At 40.0% G+C, this 21,382-nt stretch overlaps 1 protein-coding gene across 3 annotated transcripts in view; it reads right to left on the bottom strand.

Moving 5' to 3' along the window:
* Positions 1-5,047: 5,047 nt before the first annotated feature.
* The window catches only part of SPATA13 (spermatogenesis associated 13), a 16,530-nt gene continuing 195 nt past the window's right edge, over positions 5,048-21,382 (bottom strand). Inside the window, exons 2-10 of one of the 3 annotated variants that reach the window (XM_010016140.1) lie at positions 19,338-19,474; positions 18,748-18,927; positions 17,710-17,895; positions 14,911-15,090; positions 14,046-14,278; positions 11,418-11,547; positions 10,522-10,894; positions 6,463-6,541; positions 5,048-5,222 (exon numbers count right to left, since the gene is read on the bottom strand). In XM_010016140.1, coding sequence (XP_010014442.1) covers positions 5,048-5,222; positions 6,463-6,541; positions 10,522-10,894; positions 11,418-11,547; positions 14,046-14,278; positions 14,911-15,090; positions 17,710-17,895; positions 18,748-18,927; positions 19,338-19,474 — 1,673 coding nt within the window. Of the gene's footprint in view, positions 5,223-6,462; positions 6,542-10,521; positions 10,895-11,417; positions 11,548-14,045; positions 14,279-14,910; positions 15,091-17,709; positions 17,896-18,747; positions 18,928-19,337; positions 19,475-21,382 lie in introns of those variants that run through there. The other 2 variants (XM_010016142.1, XM_010016141.1) reach the window with 2 other exon arrangements.

Below are 21,382 nucleotides of genomic sequence, written 5' to 3'. Positions count from 1 at the left end.
CAAACACACACAGGTCTTTTTTTTTAAAAAAAACCAGAGCCTAAATACCTAGTATTTTCAGCCCTCAGTACTCACCTGGACAACCAGAAATCAGTTCTGAATGCAGTGAACTGAACCTAACACAGACCTAAGATTAAACCCCCCCCCGTGCTGATGGTTTATACAGTTTTGGCATATTCTCACAAATACATGTCCTCTAGCTAATTAGAATAACTGAATTTGAAAAATATTCAGAAACACATTAAATGTTTGTGTGCTTCTCTTACAGGCTACATGATGTGCAGTTTTCAGGATTCAGCCTGACTGCAAAAACATAAAACAAAACACACAAATGAGCTCATCGTGGCCAGGTGAATTGCAGGCTCCTTAGAAAGCCTGTTGACCACCATGTCCTGCTCCAGTGCTTGCTCAAGGTATGTTTTTCAGTCATCCAATCTGCCTCACTAAGTGCTTAACTGTGACTTTCACTTTGATCTGGGAGCACTCGGCACACATCCTGCTGCAGCAGCAGCACTCAGGAGGCCTGGGAAACTCTCAGCTTTGAGGCGAACCAAGAAGATAAGAGCTTGCACAGTGGAAAGAAGGGGAAAGAACCGGCAAACCCGACCATTCTGCCAGCATTTCATCTTGCCAAAGCATTTTTGATGAAAAGATTTCAGCAAAGCGTGTTAGAGCTAATGTGTCTCAGTGAAACAATTTTTGATGCAGCCTTGAGCAGGAAGGGCACATGCACGACTTTCAGATACGGTCCCCTGCTCTGTCAGAATAGTGAGAAACTAAAAACTTCCTGAATCAGAGCAGCAAGCTGAATCTCCAGCAGCATTGCCCATTGCTCTAATAAGCAGGTAGGTAATCCTCTTCACACACATTTACAGAACACACCTTTTGCAGGAACCCTTTCACAAGGTTTTGCTTTTGTTGCAAAGAAAATAAAAATTCATCCCCCCAAAAACTACAGTACTTGTCACCACCCTCCATTAGCAGGAGCTTTATTAATGCAGAAGCTGCATGTGCATTTGCTTTCAAGGGGTGCTGGGGGAGCTTTCTGCCAGGACAAGGTAAAGCACAGTGATCTCGGATGCACACGGCTGGGCAATAACAAGGATGACTTTTGTCTGAACAATAATTCAACCCCAGCATCAAGTTTAGTCGTTGTTAAAATGAACTTGTGCTGGGAAGTACTGTAGCTGTTACTGGAAAACCAAGTAACTGGTGTTTTGCTTTAAAATAATAAATATGACAGTTGATACATTTTTGCATCACACAATGTTTTGTAGACAACAATAAAAAAAACCCACAACCATTTTAAAACTGGGCAATAAAGTTTTATAAGACATAGCTGAGGAATTTCAGCCTTGTACATTATTTAATTCAAACATGTACAATAAGAGAAAAATAATGGGAATGTAAGTTTGTACTTATTTCCAGAAAATAGATGCATTTGACAAACAATGTTCCAAGAGTAAATAAACCTTGTAATGCAATTACTTCTGAACAAATGTACATGAAACTACTGCAGTCCTACACATTGTACTTCAGCTGTCAACAGCCAATTCATCTGCTCTGTAGCCAGGACAATTAATTTACAACATGTGTAACAGCACACAGATGGTAAGATGCACAAAGCAATGTATGCAAGATAAAATGTTACAAAACACTTGTCAAAATAAAATACATATGAAAGTCATCCCTAGTATTTACAACAAAAAGTTTTAAATTAGAGATGGTTCAGAAGGCATCTCCTACATACAAATGCCACATGTATAGAAACAAAAGCAGAAAGGCAGTCAAATAAAGGTACTGTGTTAGTTATGGCTACGGACCTTTGGCTCCAAAACTGTTACAAGTATTTTCAAAAGACAACTGAACTGTGGAACATTTGAGTAGTCTGTCTTTGAACTCCGTTATTACACTGACCACTAAAATTCAATGTGAAATTTAGCATGGCAAGAGCCACTTGTAAAACAATCTTATTATTTTATACATCAAATGCTCTGAGTTAGGTGCAATTATGGTTTGGCATTTTCGTAACTCAGTGGGAACACATTTGACAACAATTACATTTTACTGTATCTCATGCACAAAGTCTGAGGTTATCTGCTCAGCAGACCATCAGGAAGGCTCTGGCTGTGCTTTATCTAAACGAGGCACAAATGTGCTTAGTAGTTGCCCTAGAACTTTTTATAGTAACTTAAAGCATGCAAAAGAAAGAGCAAAAGTTGCCGTCATACCTTTCTGATCGTATGTAAGTTTTGTCATTAGAAGGAGAATCAGGGCAAGAGCTGCTAGAATACGAACTTTTACATTTTAGTAGTTGCAACTCTTTTTTCCTACAGACTCTAAAGTCAGGCTGAACCCCAAGTAAATATCTGTCTTAATTGTTGGATAATGTAATTGTGTGTTTTCCTTTAGCTATAATTTGTTTAAAAGATTATGGTGTGGTCTAAATTTGGCCTGTCTTGTTATATTTTACTTTAATCTGTTGCAAGGTCAGATTGCAAAGACAGATACAGAGTATTATAAAACAACCATGTCCATATGCAGGGTACTATATGTAAAACTGTCCTGAGTAATCTGCACCATGAAACATTTGCTTTTTATATTTCTGACATTCGATTCTTGAGAAAAAACCTGCTGCATCCAGAAACATATGCAAACACTTCTGTTCATTTTTAGGGCTAAGGCACCAGTACTACTATGTGGGAAGAGCTTCCATGGGCACTGACATGTCAGAAGACACATCCCAAAACCTCCTTTTTTCTCCAGTGCTCCACAGACCCAAAGCGTGGAAGGAAGTAGGCTTTAGCAAAGACACATATGTAAGTGTGGATCTCCTAACACCTTCTTGTCCAGCTGGGAAAGTTTCTGTGTGAGCACTGCAATCCAACCTCAGACGCTTCTTTTTTGCATCTAGAAAAAGTCTTCCGAAATGTGATTATGAAAAACATAATCTCCACTTTCACAGTACATGCATCGCTTTGGTTTGTAGGCCTGAATGTGGTAAATACCAACAACAATGGCTCTGTAAGAAACACAAAAGGGTTACTCATTTAAGGGAAAGGCATCCATGCCTGCATTTGGAAGTCTGCTCCATATCTTTAAATTGAGCGTTTAGAATTATCTTTAAAAAAAATTAAAATCTGAACAGAAATAGCTAGTTCTTAACTGTTTCAGGTCATCTTCCATTGCTCTGGGAAATCACAAGCAAGGAAATTCATTATGCAGTGAACAATCCAGCTGAGCATCCCCAGACTTTGCATTATTGCTGAGCTATGTACACAAGGCATTTGAAATGTACAGTTGTCAAAAAGATGGAATTTAAATCAAAACCACAAACCTGGGCTTTGCAGAAGTTGCCACAAAGTTATTAAATCACAAGCTCTGACTAGTGGGCTTCACAACACTGACAATAAAAAACAAAATAGAGGTAACAATAGGAGTAGGAACAAATACATGTTTTAAAAAAGGCCTTTATACATTGCTGTTAAGATGCCTGGCCTCTAGCCCCCTGTTCATATATTACAGATTCATGACAAAGCTGATTGTGTCCATTGTCAAAGAATACCCTTGGATCTATCCATCAGATAATGCCCTTAATCAGCAGCATAGGATAAAGCATTGTAAAGACATTCATAGCAAATCAGTTCTGAAACATACAAAGTCTTTCTCTCCTTCCATATCACCAGCAGTCTTGTCATCCTTAATGAAAGCTATCAAAGCAGAAACGATCAGTGCTGCAAATATTGAGATCCTGTTTCTTCCTGGTGGCTTTTTAGACGTTATTCTCCCAAATCAACATTATGTCATAGGCAAATCGTAGCAATGCAAATCATGTATTATTGTATATGCTGGCCAGAGCTGACCTTAGTCGAGTCAGGTTGTCCCCTGCCAATAGAGACTGAGACAAAAATCCATCTCTGGTCCACAGAGTTTCTCTGTCTCCTCCAGTAAGGATTTCTCTTTCTTTGTGAAGAGATAATTGGTCAAAACCCATTGTCAATTGACTGTGTTTAAAGAGCATGAATTCAGACCGCTTCAATATATTTACATGACTATTCATCCACTTTCTAAGTCAAGCTATATGAATATAAAGTATGAGAACTATGTAACACAGCTAGCAGTCAGCAAGTACTGTCTCAACTCTGGCTTTGTACATTCACATTATATCTGTTAGAAAACAAAAACATACTTTTTACATAAAGAAATAAGCGTGTTGGAAATATAAAGAAGCATCTCCCAGGCAAAGAAGTGAGAAAAAAGTGATATAAAATCTCCATACTGAAGAGCTTCCATGCATGTAGTATATTGCTGTGACTGAAATTAATCATTCTGAGATGCCCGGGGCTTCTCTTGTTTCCACTTCTGTGCAACAAATGCACATATCTTTATAGTCCATTTTGCACTCTGTTCATGTTTGTATATGACAGAATAAAATCTCCCTGTTCCAATCTGGAATATGGTAAGGCCTTGCGGGATGTTCTCCTGCCATTTGGCAATTTAATAGGAAAAGACAGCAAGGATTAGGGTCCATTGAATTCTGCAACAGCTGGTTAATTGCATGGGATGTCTCCACCTCATTTTAATGGATGGTCTCACCTCAGTGCTCCAAAAGGAAGGAGAAAAGTCTCCTAAGATTCCTTGCTGATACACCAAGGAAAAATTCCTCCCTATCCTAAATTTGGCCATCAATGCAAGGTTAAGAAAAATGAAATGCTACGAAGACCTGCATGATTCCATCACTACTTCAACATAACTAAGAAACAGAGATCAAATACTGCTGCTTCAGAGTGACAGCAAGTTGTCTCTGTCAGAAGGGAGAATGCTCTTCATCAGCAATGCTGGCACTTGGCAACATTGACTTCAGAGCTCTTTTGAGGAACTTTATTCTTTGTCTAGCCAAAGGCTGTATTTCTGGCTCAAGGGAGCTCAAGGTTTTCCCTCCATAACTGGAGATTCACTGAGCTCAAATAAGCTTAACCATGTCTCCAAGGTCCTTCTCTGGAGTAAGTGTCCCTCCATGCCGATGTCCTTCCAGGTCCTTGGCCTCTCACTTTTTAAAGGGGGTGAGTTTGTTGAAGGTATGCCAGAAGAGGGACGGCTTCCTCTTGGGTTCTGCCAGTGCAAAAACCTGCTGCTGCGGGATGCTGGTAGGCACAGTGATGTGGCGCTGATGTATAGGATGCAGGCTTTGGTGTGGAGGAGGCACAGGACAGCCATTATAGCTTACACCTGCAAAAGGAAGAGTTTCAGAAAGCATGAGACAGCTAGCAGAGCTTCCAATACAGGGAAAATTGCACAGGACCATGGGACAAATTCAGTGGTCAATAAAGCCAGTATGAATTTTGCCATGATCCTGAATGGAAGCACTACAAACGGTTAACGCTTTCTGATGTTAAGACTTTTTAACTGCTGCATTAATTTGGCTTAAGAACAGAGTAATACCAGTAAAAATAACATTACAGAATTACCAAAAATAAGCTGCAGTTTCACATAGCCTGGCTATATTGTTTGCACAAGTGAAATCTGTTTTTTCAAAGGAATGACTTAACACAGTAGATACGCATATTTTAGCTAACCCTCAGAATAAGGGTGGGTAAAATATTGCTACCAACAAATTGTTATTTATTCCATTTTAAAAATATTTTTCCATGCCAATATTCTCAGACTTTGACCTTTGTGTATTCTGAACAGAATCTCCTGATCACAATTTTCAGCTACTCCCTGAAAATCCAGACAGGTTTAATAGGTATCTAGTGATTGATAAAGAGAAAATGCTTTAATAGGATTAATCGAGGGAGCAGAGAACCACCTAACGTCAACTCAATCAGTCCTAAATTCAGGCTCAATCTGGTCCAAATTTCTCAATTTATTTTCTCAACACACTAGAGATTTACCCATATTTGACTTTAAGATGGAAAAGGACAAAATCACAACATATTCCTTTCCAAAAGAGAAAAGAAATAAAAAAGCTGCTTCCAAAGAAACACATTCCTAGTCCATCCTTCCTTCTAGTCTAGGAGAGACGGAAACTCTTTCGAGTTTGTTATCATAAATACAGCAACATGTGGCTTGCAAAAGGAATTTCTAACAAGGCACAGAATTGCCAAAGCAGAACAAACTGGCTGAGTAAAAGCAAAGGAAGGAGTAAGTAACCCCCATTTCTAATTTAATTTCTGCATGTGCTTTCTTACATGCTTCAATAAACTGCTTGCCTTACCTCTTGAGTTTCTTCTCTAGTAAAGAGAATACTGAGTTGCCTATCTGAAGAACACTAGTAGACCGTTCACAAAGGCATTGGAATTTGATATTAAAATACAGGTTAATGGAAATCATTTAATAATAATTTAATTCCATATAAACCATGAACAGTTTTTAAAAGATTGCAGAATTCTACCATAGCCAGACTGAGCTATTTACTAACATAAAGAATACTGAGTAAGTATATAAAGCAATTCTGAACACCCACCTTTAATCTTTCCATGTCTTGACTTACGGGCATTCTGCATGGCTTGTTCCTTCTGGTTTTCTGAGATTTCCATTCCTATGTCAAAGTGTAAATTAAGGCACTGGTATAAAAATGCTGTATCTAATACTTGATTACATTAATTTAAAACAAATAAGTAAACTATATTTTAAACAATTTTTACTAAATCTTAATAGTAATACACCTGAAATTTTTAGAATTACGTTTTACTTCATCATATAAATTGAAAGATAGTTTTTCACTGGGATAAGAATAAGAACATTAATTTGCCTGCTAATTACTGGGAAAAGCTGCTTTCTAGTTCCTGCAAACGGCAATTACTGGGGAACTCACCACATTAAAACGTTCTTTTTATAACCAAGTCCAGAAAACAAGATTTTTATTTTTTTGTTAAAAAAGTGTAAATTAACACTTCTACAAGCCACCAAGTAGTAGATCACAAATGCAGAATCTTTTTCACGCACTCTGAGCTAACTTGGGGTAACAAATCAAAGTCACTGCTATTGCAGTAGTACAAACATTGGTATCTTTGCCTCTACCCTGAGGAGACAGCATCACATAATCTTCCAGACACCAAAGCAGGCTGTGATGTGGTCGTGGCTGCATTAGACTGGGGCTGGATGCCTCACCCTGGTTTCTCATATACTTGTTTGCATACTTGTATGTCTTACATGATGCTATAGTATGTGGCCAACCCTATGCCATTTACTATCATGTCATAGGTGTATGACTAATCTGTGCTGAGCACAGGGATGCCAGACATATGCTATGAAAAGTGACACCAGTGACTGGTGTCATCCGGAGCCCACGTACAGGCACTCCAGTTTCCCTGTGTACAAGACATCTGAGATACATAGATGTGTTACATTTGCACAATGAGGCAATCAATCAGATGCACGCGCTGTCACTCATTTCACTCATATACACATAAAGAGCACAGCAGTTGTGATTCAAAGTCAGAACACCTGGTTTGGTTCTATCTTGCATCTTCCCACACTTCTCTACACTTTTAAAATTCCTCTTTTTTAGCTTCAAGTTATGAATAAGTTATTACAAATCAGCCTATTAAGTAACAATAAAACAGCAGTGAGCCATAATTTTGGGCTAGCAGAAGTTTATTTTATTCTGGAGGGTTTTTTTCCCTTTATAGAAACATGGAAACATTAAAAGAAAAAGAAAGCAATTTCATCAGAAGAGATCAGACCACTTTCTTAGGGTTACTATTAGTGGTTTGGAGAAGGATTTTCTGGCTGTGGCCTTCTCTTCCCATATAGTCATAAAAGCTAAGAAAAGCTAGATATGGTTTGGGAGACAGTGACTAGCACCAAAGTGTCTTTGGAAATAGAAGTAAAATGCCATTTGCAGTTCTGAATTGAAAGAGTATGTATTTGTTCTCCAAGTGGTTAAATTAGAGGCTTTATGTGAAGTCCAACAAGACAGCTTACAAAATAAACATGATAAATTTAAACCTGAGGTTGAGAATACTGGCGCCTTTCCACTGGTTTTGGCTAAAGGAAATGTTCAATTACGTAGAAAAAAGAAAGAAAAAAAAAAAGAAAGGAAGAAGCTTCTTTCTCTTTTCTTCTTTTTAGAAAAGTAGTATTCTGGGTAATGAAGAAAACAAGCAACTGAGACTCACAAGACCAGATGGACATCAGCTATTGCAACTCAGCTATTTTTCCTCTGGTTAGTGATACATGTCCCAAAACAGGTATATCAGAATAATGAGTTGCAACATTTGATAGGAAATTTCCAGAAGGCTGGATGTTACTTGGGCAAAAAATACTGCTTGTGCCTATGTGCCATTATAAAAAATACAGTTTCTCTTTATTCTGAATTTTCTTCCATTGCACAGCTTCAGAGGAGCAGCAAGCACAATGGACCCTCCCTTGCAATCCTGACACTCAGCACCGTATCTGAGACTCAGCCCTAAATAAGGGTTAGTGCCATTATGACAAATCTCATAGTTAACCAATGCCACTGCCACCACTGTTGAATGAGTACCCTTTTGAATATCACATGTTGATTTTCACGAGGTCCCACTATAATAAATAATGACATGTAGGGCTACAGCTGCTATACCTTTGCAGTTTCCTCATGCCTGGGGACTTCTGCAGCAGTGTCACTTAGAAGGAATGGTTAACACCCCACTGCCTGCAAAAGACACACCTGCTGCTGCCCAGAGCAAGCACTAGTGTGAGATTCGGAAGCATCCTGACATACAGCATTTAGCCCACTCAACACACTCTCCTAGTGCTCCATAAAGCATCCACTGCAGGAGGAGGTGTAGATACAGATTTGAAGAGCTCAAGAATACTCCTCAGAAAGGATGGGAATGGAAAATGCTCACATTTTGTCTTCTTTTGCTCAGTCCTGCTCACAGAAGTGCAGGATCTGTGATTTATTCCATATTGTCCTTCCATATGACTGTGCTACTGTTCTCATATGCTGGAATGGAGGCTTTCTGTAACTTTCTTGTAAGAAGGATTGTTGGGATACTCATCATCAGAGCCTCTGCACTGCTTTACTACCTTCTGATCACCTTCACCCTTTTATAACATCCACTTCGGTTTAGAGTTCTGTTTAGGTGAATTAAGAAAGGCAGCCACCAGCCACCCCGTGAACAAAAGGTGACTGAACAAACTGCATAGAGCAACTCGTGAAAGCCATCACTGCTGTGCCCAACAGGATCATAATGTCACACCGAGATGTTCAGCACAAAAGAGCTGGGTTTGGAAAGTTTCAGGAAAGTTTAGCTGTGGCTGCTTCATTTTGCTCTAGACTGGAGACAACTGGGGTTAATTGCAACAGTTGGTGCAATGGGGAAGAGTTAAAATTGGTTTTAGAATATGAATTGGTAAACTTGAAAGTATTTTCTTCAGCTTACAGGCTATCTACAACACATGGAGGAGGCCTTATTTTATTGTATTCTCTTCTACCAAACAAGAGAAAGCCACTAAGATCAAAAGGTTTAAATTTGTAATCCAAGGGTTATTCCTGTCTTCCTATTCTTCTGACAAGGTGTTTTAAGCAAACATGGAAAATTAGGTTTGGCATCTTGTTTACATTTTAGTAAGTTCTGAGTTAAATCATCCATTACACTGTACCTCCACTTTTAACCTGCTGTCATCCAAAGCCTGTGCCTGAAGAGTGTTACAAAAAGGGTAAGTTCTGCAGTCAACACACAGATGCACTAACATTTTCTCTACTTCTTCAGGAGTATTAGAGAGAGATTTATTTTTCTTATTAGCATTGCTGCCTTCTTTGTGTGTGTTTTGCCAATTAAATTCTGCTGGAGCTAGTGTCACTGACCTTAAAGGAAGCATGAAACTATGACACACTCCATCACCAACTGCCCACCCTGGCCTCACCCAAAAAAAAGGAACACCAAAAAAATCCAATCCTAAATATATATTCGCATGGAAGACACTGTCTTTAAAGTGTCCTACAGGTTGTGGGTCTAGAGCTGATCCTAGGGTTTTCTGCCTTTGTTCCTGCTCACTGAAAGTTAGGCTTCATTTCTCTATAAACTATTGTTGGGTCTGTAACTAATGATGCCGTGCAACTGCACAGGTCTCCTGGATACAGGAGGTGCCATTTTATGACATGGATGGCATAAATCTACAATTATTGCTGCTTGGCTTTATAACAAAGTGTCCTTTATGAACAGATGTTTTGGGCCAATGATTCATACACAAGTGCTAGGATTTTGGATGGATTTTTATTATTGATTGGTCTTAGTGAATTGCATCTTTTTGTATTGCATATCTCATTCTGCTCCCTAATGCACCAGAATGACATGGGTTATGCTGTGATATGGATGTCATAGCTAACTGCCCTGGACCTTTGGCCCACAGTGGCAGGTCAAACACACCTGAAGAGGCTTCCCTTACACAGCTAAAGATCATGCTGGGTAAGAAAGAGACACCAGTTCTAGAAGGCAGAGTGTACATCTGCACAATGCATGAAGAAGTGTAAAAGCAAGAACGTTTCCCTTTGTTTTTATCACCTTTTAGAGAGGAAATCCTTCCACTCACCCATTTCCTTGTCTTCCTGAACTCTTCTCCTTTCATTCTTGCAGGCCTCCATCCATTTCTTTTTATCCTCCTGCTTTTTTGCACAGAACAAATGAATCTCTTCTGTTGCTCTGTTTATTATCTTAAACGCATTCTTGACATTAATGTTAAAGTCTTTGTCTCTGCCATCTTCAGTATCCACAATTTCCATCTCGTCCATGTCAATACGATCCTTATAATACAAGATGTCCCTTCTCAGTAAGTCCTTCTTACAGAACACAAGCTGATGGTCAAAAAGGAAGAAAGTCCTCTGCTGGCTTTTGCCTTGCTTTGATATTTTGGTCAGCTCTCCTGAGTGGATCAGTTCTGAGCTTCTGGCTAACACATCTGGTCCCTGAGAAGATATATATGCATGTAGTAAGTAAATAGTACATTAAGATCTTACTGTGTACCTAACCAGTCTCATTTTACAATCAAATCTTAACTTCACTAATTTTCTTGTATTTTTATTAGTAGATTTGAAAATGTCACAGAATGTAGACAATTTCATACAGACAAACTCAATGTGGTTCTGCTTTATTTCTGCATAAATCAGGAGTAAACTCATGACAGTCAGTGAAGCAGGTTCAAGTTCTGACAGAACCAATAAATCCAAAGGAGATCTAGCATTTCTAAAAAATCCATTCTGTCATCTCAGTCCAGTGTCACCTCGAAGACAAGTGCCCATGTTAATATATGCTGGTCTTCCTGATTTATAAACAGGTAATCAGTAACAGGATCACTGCAAATGAAGCAACTGGACTTTTAACTGAGCAGTGACCATAAACAACCTACTGTGCAGAAAGACATATCCCGCAGAGGACATGAAGTACTGTACACAGTACCTTTGCTCAGGAAAGGGACAGGCTGACACTTACCTCCCAGCCTACGATAGAGACTTGCCAACATGCAATCTTGTCTATGCTTTCTAGTCTTCGTTTTCGCTCATTGATCAGGCATGCTACATTCTTCATAGCCTCATATGCAGCTTTTATGTTGTTATAATCACTGTGAAATGTAAGCACATTTCAAAGATCACTTATGCAATGGATATGATGCAATCACAAAATGCGACACGGTGCTTGAATTATTAGCCCACTTTGCCCATGCATACCTCTAAATCAGAGTACTTAAATAAGAGAAACCTGATTTTCAGCTATCCTGAACCTCACATGGTGGTCTGTACAATTGAGTGCTGCTGTACTGCTAAGCAAATTATGAAACTGGTGGAAGGAAGCAGGGAAGGTAGATTTAATGACTGCAATACTGAAAACAATGATAGAACTACTGAAAAACTACTACTACTACTACTGAAAAACTACTATTGAAAACAATGATAGAAGTCCCACTGATACCAGTGATAACCACATTTCACCAAAGGAAATTGTTTTTAAACACGGTTTTGTGGGATTTTATTGGGAAGGGCATTCCTTTAACTGTGTTTAACAACAGTATTTTCTCCTTCTTGTTCCCAATAGGCCAATGAACACAAATGGAGAATGCTATATGAGCAAAAAAACCTGAAAGCAACCTCAAACAGGCTGAGTGAGGGAACCGAGGACATGGGCACCAAAGAGAGGAACTAAAGAAGATAATGCTGACAAAATGACGTGCTTTCATGGAACAAATGCATAAGAGCCAAGACAGCCACCCTCCCCTTCCTGCTCCAGCTCACATGCAAGCCTCCTGCCCTTCTTCTATTGTTCTGTTCCCCTCATACTTATGAATCTCCCCAGGCTTTCATTCCCCTTTGAATAGTCTCCATCACTCCTTTACCTTCCTCAAATGGAGTCTCTGAGATGAGACTCCAAGAAGGATAGAGACGTATCTCTTGTATTGGTTCCAGCAGAGCAGCTGCCTTCTCCCCTTTATCAGAATGCCTCTTGCAGAAAAGGAAGCCAGAGGTAGAAAACAGCATAAGCCAGAAATAATACTGCAAAGAGGCTGGCCTCACTGTCCTTTTTATCTGTTTCTGTCTCAGTTCCTATTTTCATCAGCTGCTGCTGATGGATGAGCTTCTCTTTTACATCTGTGTGTTACTCTTCTCTCTCTATTTATACCCATAGAAACTCTTTTCTGCCACACTGTATACAAAAAGTGAGATTAACAATAACAGGATCCTACTAACATCAGGGAGGTAGCCCACAGGGTGACTGCATGATATCCACGCTGCTACTCTTGCCCTTCCTTGTCTCAGTTCCTTCTTTCTCTGTTGGCGAGTACACTATTCCACACTTGCTGCATAACCCGTGGCCTTCATGGCAGGCTGTGCACATCGATCTTCCAACTTTTTATGAAAACAAAACAAAAAGCTTCCCAAAAAACCCAGTTGGCTGGAGCTTTACCAACACTCTGTGTGGGGGCAGGTCTGCCTGTTTGTGAGCACCTCTGCACACCAGGTGCCTGTCTGTGCTTGTAGGTATCGCTGGATGCTGTGCCACAGATGAGGAAAACAGGTACTATGGGTGGAAGGTGGCAAGAGCTTGCTGTCACTTCATCTGAAGGTTTAATAGCTCATGGAATAATCTTCCTAGATTAGTAGCAGTTACAGGAATACCCATGTTAGTCATTGTTATTGCAGGACTTCCCACATAGCCACTGAATTGTATGGGAGCATTTCACACCTGAACGTCAGTATTTCACATCCCCTTCAATGCAATACTTTGCATTTTCAAATACATTTTTCAATACAGTACTTCACATTTTGCCCCTGACCAAAAAAAAAAAAAAAGCCCAGTCTTCAAGGGGAGTTTTCTCAAGGTTAAAGAAGTGCAGACTTTGGCCAAGGAAGCATTGCCTCAGGCTGCATTTGGACTTTGAGCACAAGGGTCACAATGGAACAATTTTCTTGCAATGTACAAGGTAAAAAGGCAGACATTTAAAGATAAAATCTTAATTTAGTCAAATATTTAATCAGGCCAGGGATACACTAGAGAGGATTATAATCTGTAACTTCAATTCTTATCTACCCCTGCTGGAACTCTAATATCTAAGCTTTATTGCAAACGAAGGCAATGTTTATTACTAATAATTTCCTAAAACATTACCTCCAAGCTTGCTTAGATTGTGTTGGTTTTCTTTCTAAGGCCCTCTTTACCTTTTCTTGTGTCCACAATATTTACGCAGCCTCCTTCTTTTTAACACGGGTTTCCTTCTCCTTCATTTCTTTGGCACATTGGTGCTTTTTTTCCAACTCTGATTTACACATCCCTCTTTGCATCCTTTTCAGCACCTTCTTCCTTTCCTTCTCCCTCTTTCACTTATTCCTCATTCTGTCTTGAATCCTTCCAGTCCCCTGTGCTACATTTTCAGATACTGTTTTTGTTAATACTTGTGAAGGTCCCAAGATGCCCATTTTAGTAAGAAGCACCTATCTGTAGTGGTCAATGCGAGTTTTGTCCCTGATCTCAAAAGCTTCAGTGTTGTATCACCCAGAAAGCTTGAGTAATTAGATGTTATTACTATTACACAAATCTTGTAATCTTTATTTGTATTCACTCTCTCACCTGTGCTCCTGTGTGGTGTATTTGAGCAATTCTGCAAGCTGCAGGGGGTATTTGCAGATTTTCTGAACAGGAGTGAGAAGAAAACCATCAATGGCAATGTCAATCATCTGCTGAAGCAAGCGACAAGCCTCAAAGAAGTGACGGTATTTGCCCTGTTTCATTAGGTTGGAAAGTTCAATGCAGGCACTGGGATGATTGTTACAATACTCTGAATAAATAGCAAAGCCTTCTTGCTATTAAAAAAAAAAGAAAGAAAGAAAGTCAAAGCTTTAACTAAAGCGTTTGTCTATAAAGAGGAAAGATATTTTTGTAACATTGGTTATATCTGATTAATTAATCCATCCCTTATATTATTTCCAGGCCTTGAAACTATGCAGAAATCTAGTTTGTAACTGTCAAAACTATGTAATTTCTTTGTCAGAAGACAGAATTAGAGGCCCCAATGAATAAGGATAATCAAACGCACTTTGAGTACTTTTCTTTCAGGAAGACAGCTATAGGCTTATCAAGTGCCTATCATGAACTCACAGCCTCTTTCCCCACCATTTTCTTTCCTTATTTTCTTTAGGAAGTTTTTGCATGCCCCATGTAAGATCACTGCAAGTAGTCCAGCTCATCTGTAATCATTATAGTTTTGGTAAGGACACAGAATTGTACACAAAGTTACATGCTTGCTAAAGATGAGGAGAAATCTAAGACATTTAAATAATTCTTGAATTGCAAATTATTTTGCATTCTAAAATAATAGACCTAGTTTAGTATTTGATAAGCACTTGTTACTAAAATCCCTTCCTAACATTGCAACGTAGCATTTTCTTATCATATTTTGTTAATTTCATAAATAAAATTAACTTTCGCAACGTACATGTTGAAGAAAACATGACCCTATTTTGCTTAGATGAGGTTCCTCTTTGTTGTACTGTTTCTCAAGATCCTTCAGAAACTTCCTTTGGAACTTGTAAATATCTTCAATATTTCCAAAAATGGTGCTTAACTGAGCTGTGGTGAACATTCCTGTATGTTTGCGACACTGCCGAATATAACCCTGCAAATGAAATTAAAAACACTCTTTAGTTTGAAGATGTGAAAACAGGTTCTACCCTGAACAAGCCCATTCGAGTGGGAAAAACCCCTCTGATCCACATGCAGGTGAGTGGTTTCCCAGCCACACACACAACAGACATGCAATTGCACATCTGCATCTGAAACATTTACACACTGACTTTTGTAGTCCAACTTCTGTATTACAGTGCCATAAATGAATCAGGGAACCAGAAACCTGTAGAGTGTGTAAAGCCCATTTGCATCTCCTTGTTATGACTACCCACCAAGCTGAAGGCAAGCCTGGTGTAAGGCTCCACACATGCTCCTACTTCAGCTGCTGTGCTTTTTGGTAGCAATTTCTCTTGTGCCGTAACAATTTTTCTCTATGCAGGTAAGAACAAACCCTAAAATAGTTCGTTAAAAGACAGTTTCTACCAGGGTTGAAGTACTAGATCCTTAACCACCAGGTAAGTAGGGCACAGTTTAAGTTTTGCCAGAGAAGCAAAATGAAGAACATATAAGGCATTCAGAATGCTGCTGTTTGGTAAAACCTGTATGGTACAGGCAGGAGGCAACTAGCAAGAGGTATCAGCAATACTGCACATAAAAATGGAGTTGATTTTCTAGTTCTTTTCTCTTTATTTCTAAGAACATCACAGGGGTCCAGTTCACTGGGTCTGTATGCAGTATTAAGTAGATACACAACCGAGTCCTCTGCCATCAGTAACTGACATTAGATCGCATTGGCATTTGAGTAACTAGGCAGCAAAGGTAGACCAGGGGCCTCTCAGGGCTGAAACACGCAGCAGCAGCTGCCACACACAGCCGGCATATCCTCAGGTACCTGTTCCACAAAGCTGAGCATGGCAAGGAGGACACAGTGCAGGGGCTGAATATCACAGACTGGTTTGGGTTGGAAGGGACCTTAAAGATCATATAGTTCCAACCCCCCTGCCAGGGGCAGGCACACCTTCCACTAGACCAGGAATATCCAGGAATAGCTGCTGTGCTCGTACTTTCGTATCAGCTACAGCACCAGGGTGCAGATGAGTGTGAAGGTTAACTGGTATGATGGGGGTTATTTGCCTTTGTTTGACTGCTTTCAGATAGGTTTCCCCCAAATCGCTCTGGGAGCAGACAGCTGTAAAAAGCCTTGCAATTGCTCCAGCGAGGTTTACCAGGAAGCAACCCTGAATAATGCTGGCACCGTTACGAATATTCCTGTCTCCTCCACAGCCATCTGTTCTGAGAGCTGTGCAACGGCAACGTTGCAAGCCAGCTACTACATTTACTACTGCTAGGAGGATAACTCTAACAAGCAAAACTAATCCCTGTGCAGCTCTTGTAATGCGGACTGCAGACACTTACTGCATGTAATATACTTTTCTGGGTACACTCCAGCTTCGTGATCCTGACTGCACCAGGTGATTCATTCTAGTGCAGAGTTAGCAAATTTGGATTACTATCTGCAGTAGCTTTTCTGACTTATTTATTTTCAGCCTTACCTCCTACTTGCATCACCCTACAGATTCACTCTGAGGAAAGCAGACCATCTCTACTCCAGATGTTGAACATGGAGCATCATTTTTCTACTTGGAAAATGTGTGTTTTCTCTCCTGTACTAAACTGAGAGGCATGCCAGATTTTAAAAAAGAGGTATGAAAAATATGTATTACGGAAAAATAAGTAATAATATCAGTCTAAGAATTAATAGGTCAGTAAAATATGGAAATCATGTCCTAGAATTCATGCTGTCAACAAACTACATCAGAGACCCATGGCAGCAGCACAGCTGCACGTAAAAGTTTCTCCCTGATCTTTTAGGCACACAGTCAAGCCTACTAGCTTAAGTAAACAGCAAATCTAAATGACAAAACTTACATTTAATGTTTTAAAATTAGCTCATTAGCAACCAATTTTTATCCGTTTTCCTTTTTTTCTTTCTTCAAAATGCATGAAAAAGGCCTGATCTAAAACCAAAACCAAACCACAACACACTGCTGTCTTGTCTGTTTTGTTGTCCATGAAGGAATCTAATGGTGAATGGTGGACTAAAGGATGACAACATGACAAATCTAGAGAGACCTAGCAAACTAATGATACAAAGAATATTTTGGTAGGTTGCTTAGTACCCTTCCAGATGCTAACCACAAATATAAGTCAAATACAGGTCAAGTGCATCACAGTCCACATGAGAAGAGGCAAACTTCAGTGAAAAGTATCAAGAAGCTTTTTGACCAAGTGTGGGCCTCCAACAAAAAAGTTACTTTCAAAAACTGAAATGTAATTAATTTTAGTAAAGTTACTGAAAGTTTTCTATCTAAACCAAGTGGTAAAAAGTTCGAAGTAAACTCAACTTCCTTCCCTCGTTATTATGGAAATAGCAGTCAGGTAATGCAAAGCACTTTTTCCATGCCAAAAATGGAATGTTTGGTTTTTTTTAAAGGAAGTGGTGCCTTGTGGAAGTCAGCAGAGGAAAGCTGAGGTCACAAGAAGTGTCTGACTGACAGCCTTAGAAGAGCAATTGGGAATATTCCGATATGAGAAACCACTCTTTCTCAACTTATATGGGATGTTTTATTCACACTAGGGCAGAATCCCTTAGGTAAAAAGCATGTACCTCACAGATGTCCTTGAGATGCTTGATATAGACTCGTTCTGTGTTCATGATTTCCTGTATAACATTGGTTCTCATCTGATCCTTGTTTTCAGCTATTTTCTGGCGATGCTTGCTAGTGTCAGCATCTTGTTCTTCATCCTGGATACTACTACAATTTTCTGGCACTTCTTCCTGATTAACTCGCAGCTGGAGCCAGAACAAACAAAGCAAACTAGAGTAAAGCAGCAAAGTTTTACAAAATGTGGTAAAACAGTTACAAACTTCTTACAATCAAGAGAGGACCTGCTAAGGAAATCTATTGCCTGTGTGTTTTTCAGACTTTAACTTGTTTCTGACTCTCATTAGTAGTTTATGTGTTATTTTAGCCAAGCCAGCATATGGGTAAAAATTACAAAAGCAGACAACTCAGACACTTTTAAATAGTCTCCCTCTGCCCCAACTCCCCATCTATACAATGTGGATAACAGCACCTCCTTTTTCAGCTTTGTCTGATTCCCCATGTTGGCTGGAGAGCAGGGAAGGGCAAAGGCAGGAACCATCTCTTGCGCTTTATACAGTGTGGCTCAAGCTTCTTTACAGGCTCTCAAAAAGTATTTTACATTAATCTCTAAAACATGGTTCAATTTTATGCCATTCAAGAGTTACACTGTCGTTAATCTGGCTGAGTTCTAACTGGGGAGTTCAGACTGTGAACCAGATTCCTACACAATGTTGTGATAATAAATTAAGCCCTATTTTACTAAGAAATCCCTGCAGCATAGCTTTCCCCACTCTGCTGTGAAAGATGGTGTGTCCTTTCTGTATAGACTTATTGCTCCTGGTTGAGCTTTCTGCTGCCCTAATTTCTGCTTGAGAAATTCCTTTGGTTACAAAAGGACCACACAAAGGAAGAAGCCAGATTAAAAGGTGTCAGAGGAGCTAAGGAATCTTGGGGTGTGATTCTCTATGGTTTTTTTCCTTGTGAAGTCATTAGGAGTTACACCACTGATGTTCAGATACAAAGATGCTGAGAATCACTTGTGTAAGAGAGTTACTCACCCTGACAAAGCTCGCTGGAAACCAGGCTTCCTTGTCCTCATTTCTTCCCCACCACCAGTCTTTGTTGGAAGCTTCTAGAACTCTAATGACATCTCCAGCTTTGAAGCCCAGCTCTTGATCATCCATAGTCACATGGTCCCAGAGGGCTTCTGCATAGACAATGCTGCCATCACTTATCAGCTGAGATGAGAAGAAAATGAGGTTGTGAAGGACAAATGATGAACAGCCGTTTGTAAATCACTAAAAGATCAAAACACCTCCATAGAGTGCCCATGATTCCTCCTATTACAGGATGAAACTAAAATTATGGATTTTCAGAAATCCTGGCATATATTTATAAAGGAGAACAATTAAAGTCCTGCTTCAGAGCAGTTACATAGGCTAACAAGTTACACACCCAGTGAAGTACCAGTCACTGTGCTCCTCCCCTGGCACTGGCCCATTGGCCTTGCCAGAGACAGAACACCATGGCTGCTGGATTCTTCACCACGCTGGCTATTCCCATTCCACTTTTTATTAATATGAAACCTCAGATCTGGAAAACACCCCCACCCTCCATCGATACAGCAATGCAAAGCCCAGGACGTTACCTCGTTTATTGCTAGCTGTTCCCCTCCAGGCTGCAGGTACCTGGGAGTGGCTTGGCAGAGCTCTTCATAACTATAATCTTCCTCACTCCCATTGTCATCCACTAAGGCTGAAGATTCAGTCCCACCATCTGCGGCAACTAAAACAAAGGGGCAACAGCTGTTTGCTTCATCATTTTTATGATTCCTCAAAAAAAACAATGCAAGAGGAATTGCTGAGAAGTTGCTTTTGTTGTCATGAACATAACAATAACAGCAGAAGTGAAGGACAGCAGAGCTCTCAGGAAAACCACTTTTCCACTGTTAAGTACTTTTTACTCTTCTTTGGAATTTTCTCATTTAGGAGCTGATAAAACGTAGAAATTTTCCATTTTGTGCACAAAAACCAGAACTACAAGCATTATTTGTTAATTTTTTTACCCAGAGGAAATCCCAAATGATATGAGTCAGCTGGGAGGTCACAATGCCATTTCCCACGCAGCACATGAGAGAGCTCCAGCGGGCAGTCAGAGGGGGCTACTGTCAGTCCCAGGCTGGGTGCTGTCACATTGTCGCTTCCCTTCAGGGACCCAACACCTCTGTGCCCACCCACCCCTGATCTGAGCCAGCTGACACCACCTCTCCTATGTGCTGGGGGAGGCTCTGGCAGCACCAAGGTACCTACAGGTGTCTCCAGGGGGACAGAGAGCCTGGACTGCCTGAGAAAACACTTGTTCTAACTGCCTCAAATCACAAAGAAAGTCTTGGTTTGACGGTGGTACATCTTCTGACCAAAGAGGCAGCTTTGTAAGGAAATAGAGGCCAGAACTGTGATGGGCTTCATCTTATCACACAACCACATAAACCAAGAGAAACGTCATGTGACCATTACCATGCACACGTAAATCTGCAGTTTACATGTAAAAAAAATACCAAACAAACAAACTGTAAAACCCATTTGGGGTACATATCACTGGGTGGCAGATCCTTTTGGTCATCTTCTCCATCCTGGCAGATGAAGAGGACTGGGGACTGATCTCAGTACCAAGTAATACTGACTGCTCAGTGCTAGGCTCTTTCAGCGTAGGTTTGCCCTGCCTCTTCTCTGCCCTGCTTCAAGCCTGAGTACCACCCGCCTGCTGAGCTCTGGGCTCCGGAGGGGTGAGAGTCACAAAGAGATGTCTCCTGGCTTTACTCCATGCACCTACACAACTAAAAGGCACACCACTGCATACCCATTATTTACCTTACAGGAAGAAACACCTTAACCCCCTCCTCATGGGCACTCATACCATCATTAGCATCTCTGATCATTTGGGTATGAATTCACAAGAGACATTAAAACTGATTACTCACAGATTCACTAAAAAACTTGGAAAATTTTTCTTTTCTTTAAAAGTAGAAAAATACAGTATAGTCTTGATGTAACAGAACATGGCTATTTGGCTGTTCTGTTCTACTTGCTAGCATTTTAAATATAAACTCATATTAATGGTATAATCTGCCTCACCAGACAGGATGCAGAATCTCTATTTAAAAATAGTAACTTTTCTTTTTCCCCCTACAAGACTCATAAATGTGAGCACTGACAAACTTTTAAAATACATCTTGTGAAACTTACTGAAACTGCTTTATAAAAAAAAAAACTCTGCAAATAAATAATTCATTACATCAATTTTCAGCCTATAAAGCCACACCAAAAAAATTAATCCCAGTGATCCTTTATACATCTCTGCTGTACTATCAGTACTGCCTGACGGTTTGTTCCAGTAACAACAGCACACCAAAATAACCTAATTCACTTGGCTCCTGATGAAAAATGAGTGCAATTTGGGGACCGATAACTGTCCATTTTTCTGTACCAAACCAACAAGCTTCATAGTGAGACTCAAGTGAAAATGAGTTGCTTGCATTCTCCATCTAGTCCTCTATTGTTTACAGACAGAAATATCAGGGGTAGGGGTGGGATTTCTGATCGCACCAACAGGATGCAAAAACTTAATAGGCTGGGACTGATTCTGACCTCCTAGCAGCTTTGTCACCAGTGTAAGGCTGCAGGCTCCCGTGGG

The sequence above is a fragment of the Nestor notabilis genome, unplaced genomic scaffold (genome assembly GCF_000696875.1).
Source record: "Nestor notabilis isolate BGI_N333 unplaced genomic scaffold, ASM69687v1 scaffold30616, whole genome shotgun sequence".
Classification (NCBI taxonomy): Eukaryota; Metazoa; Chordata; class Aves; order Psittaciformes; family Psittacidae; genus Nestor; species Nestor notabilis.
This window is presented reverse-complemented; position numbering and strand designations above follow the sequence as displayed.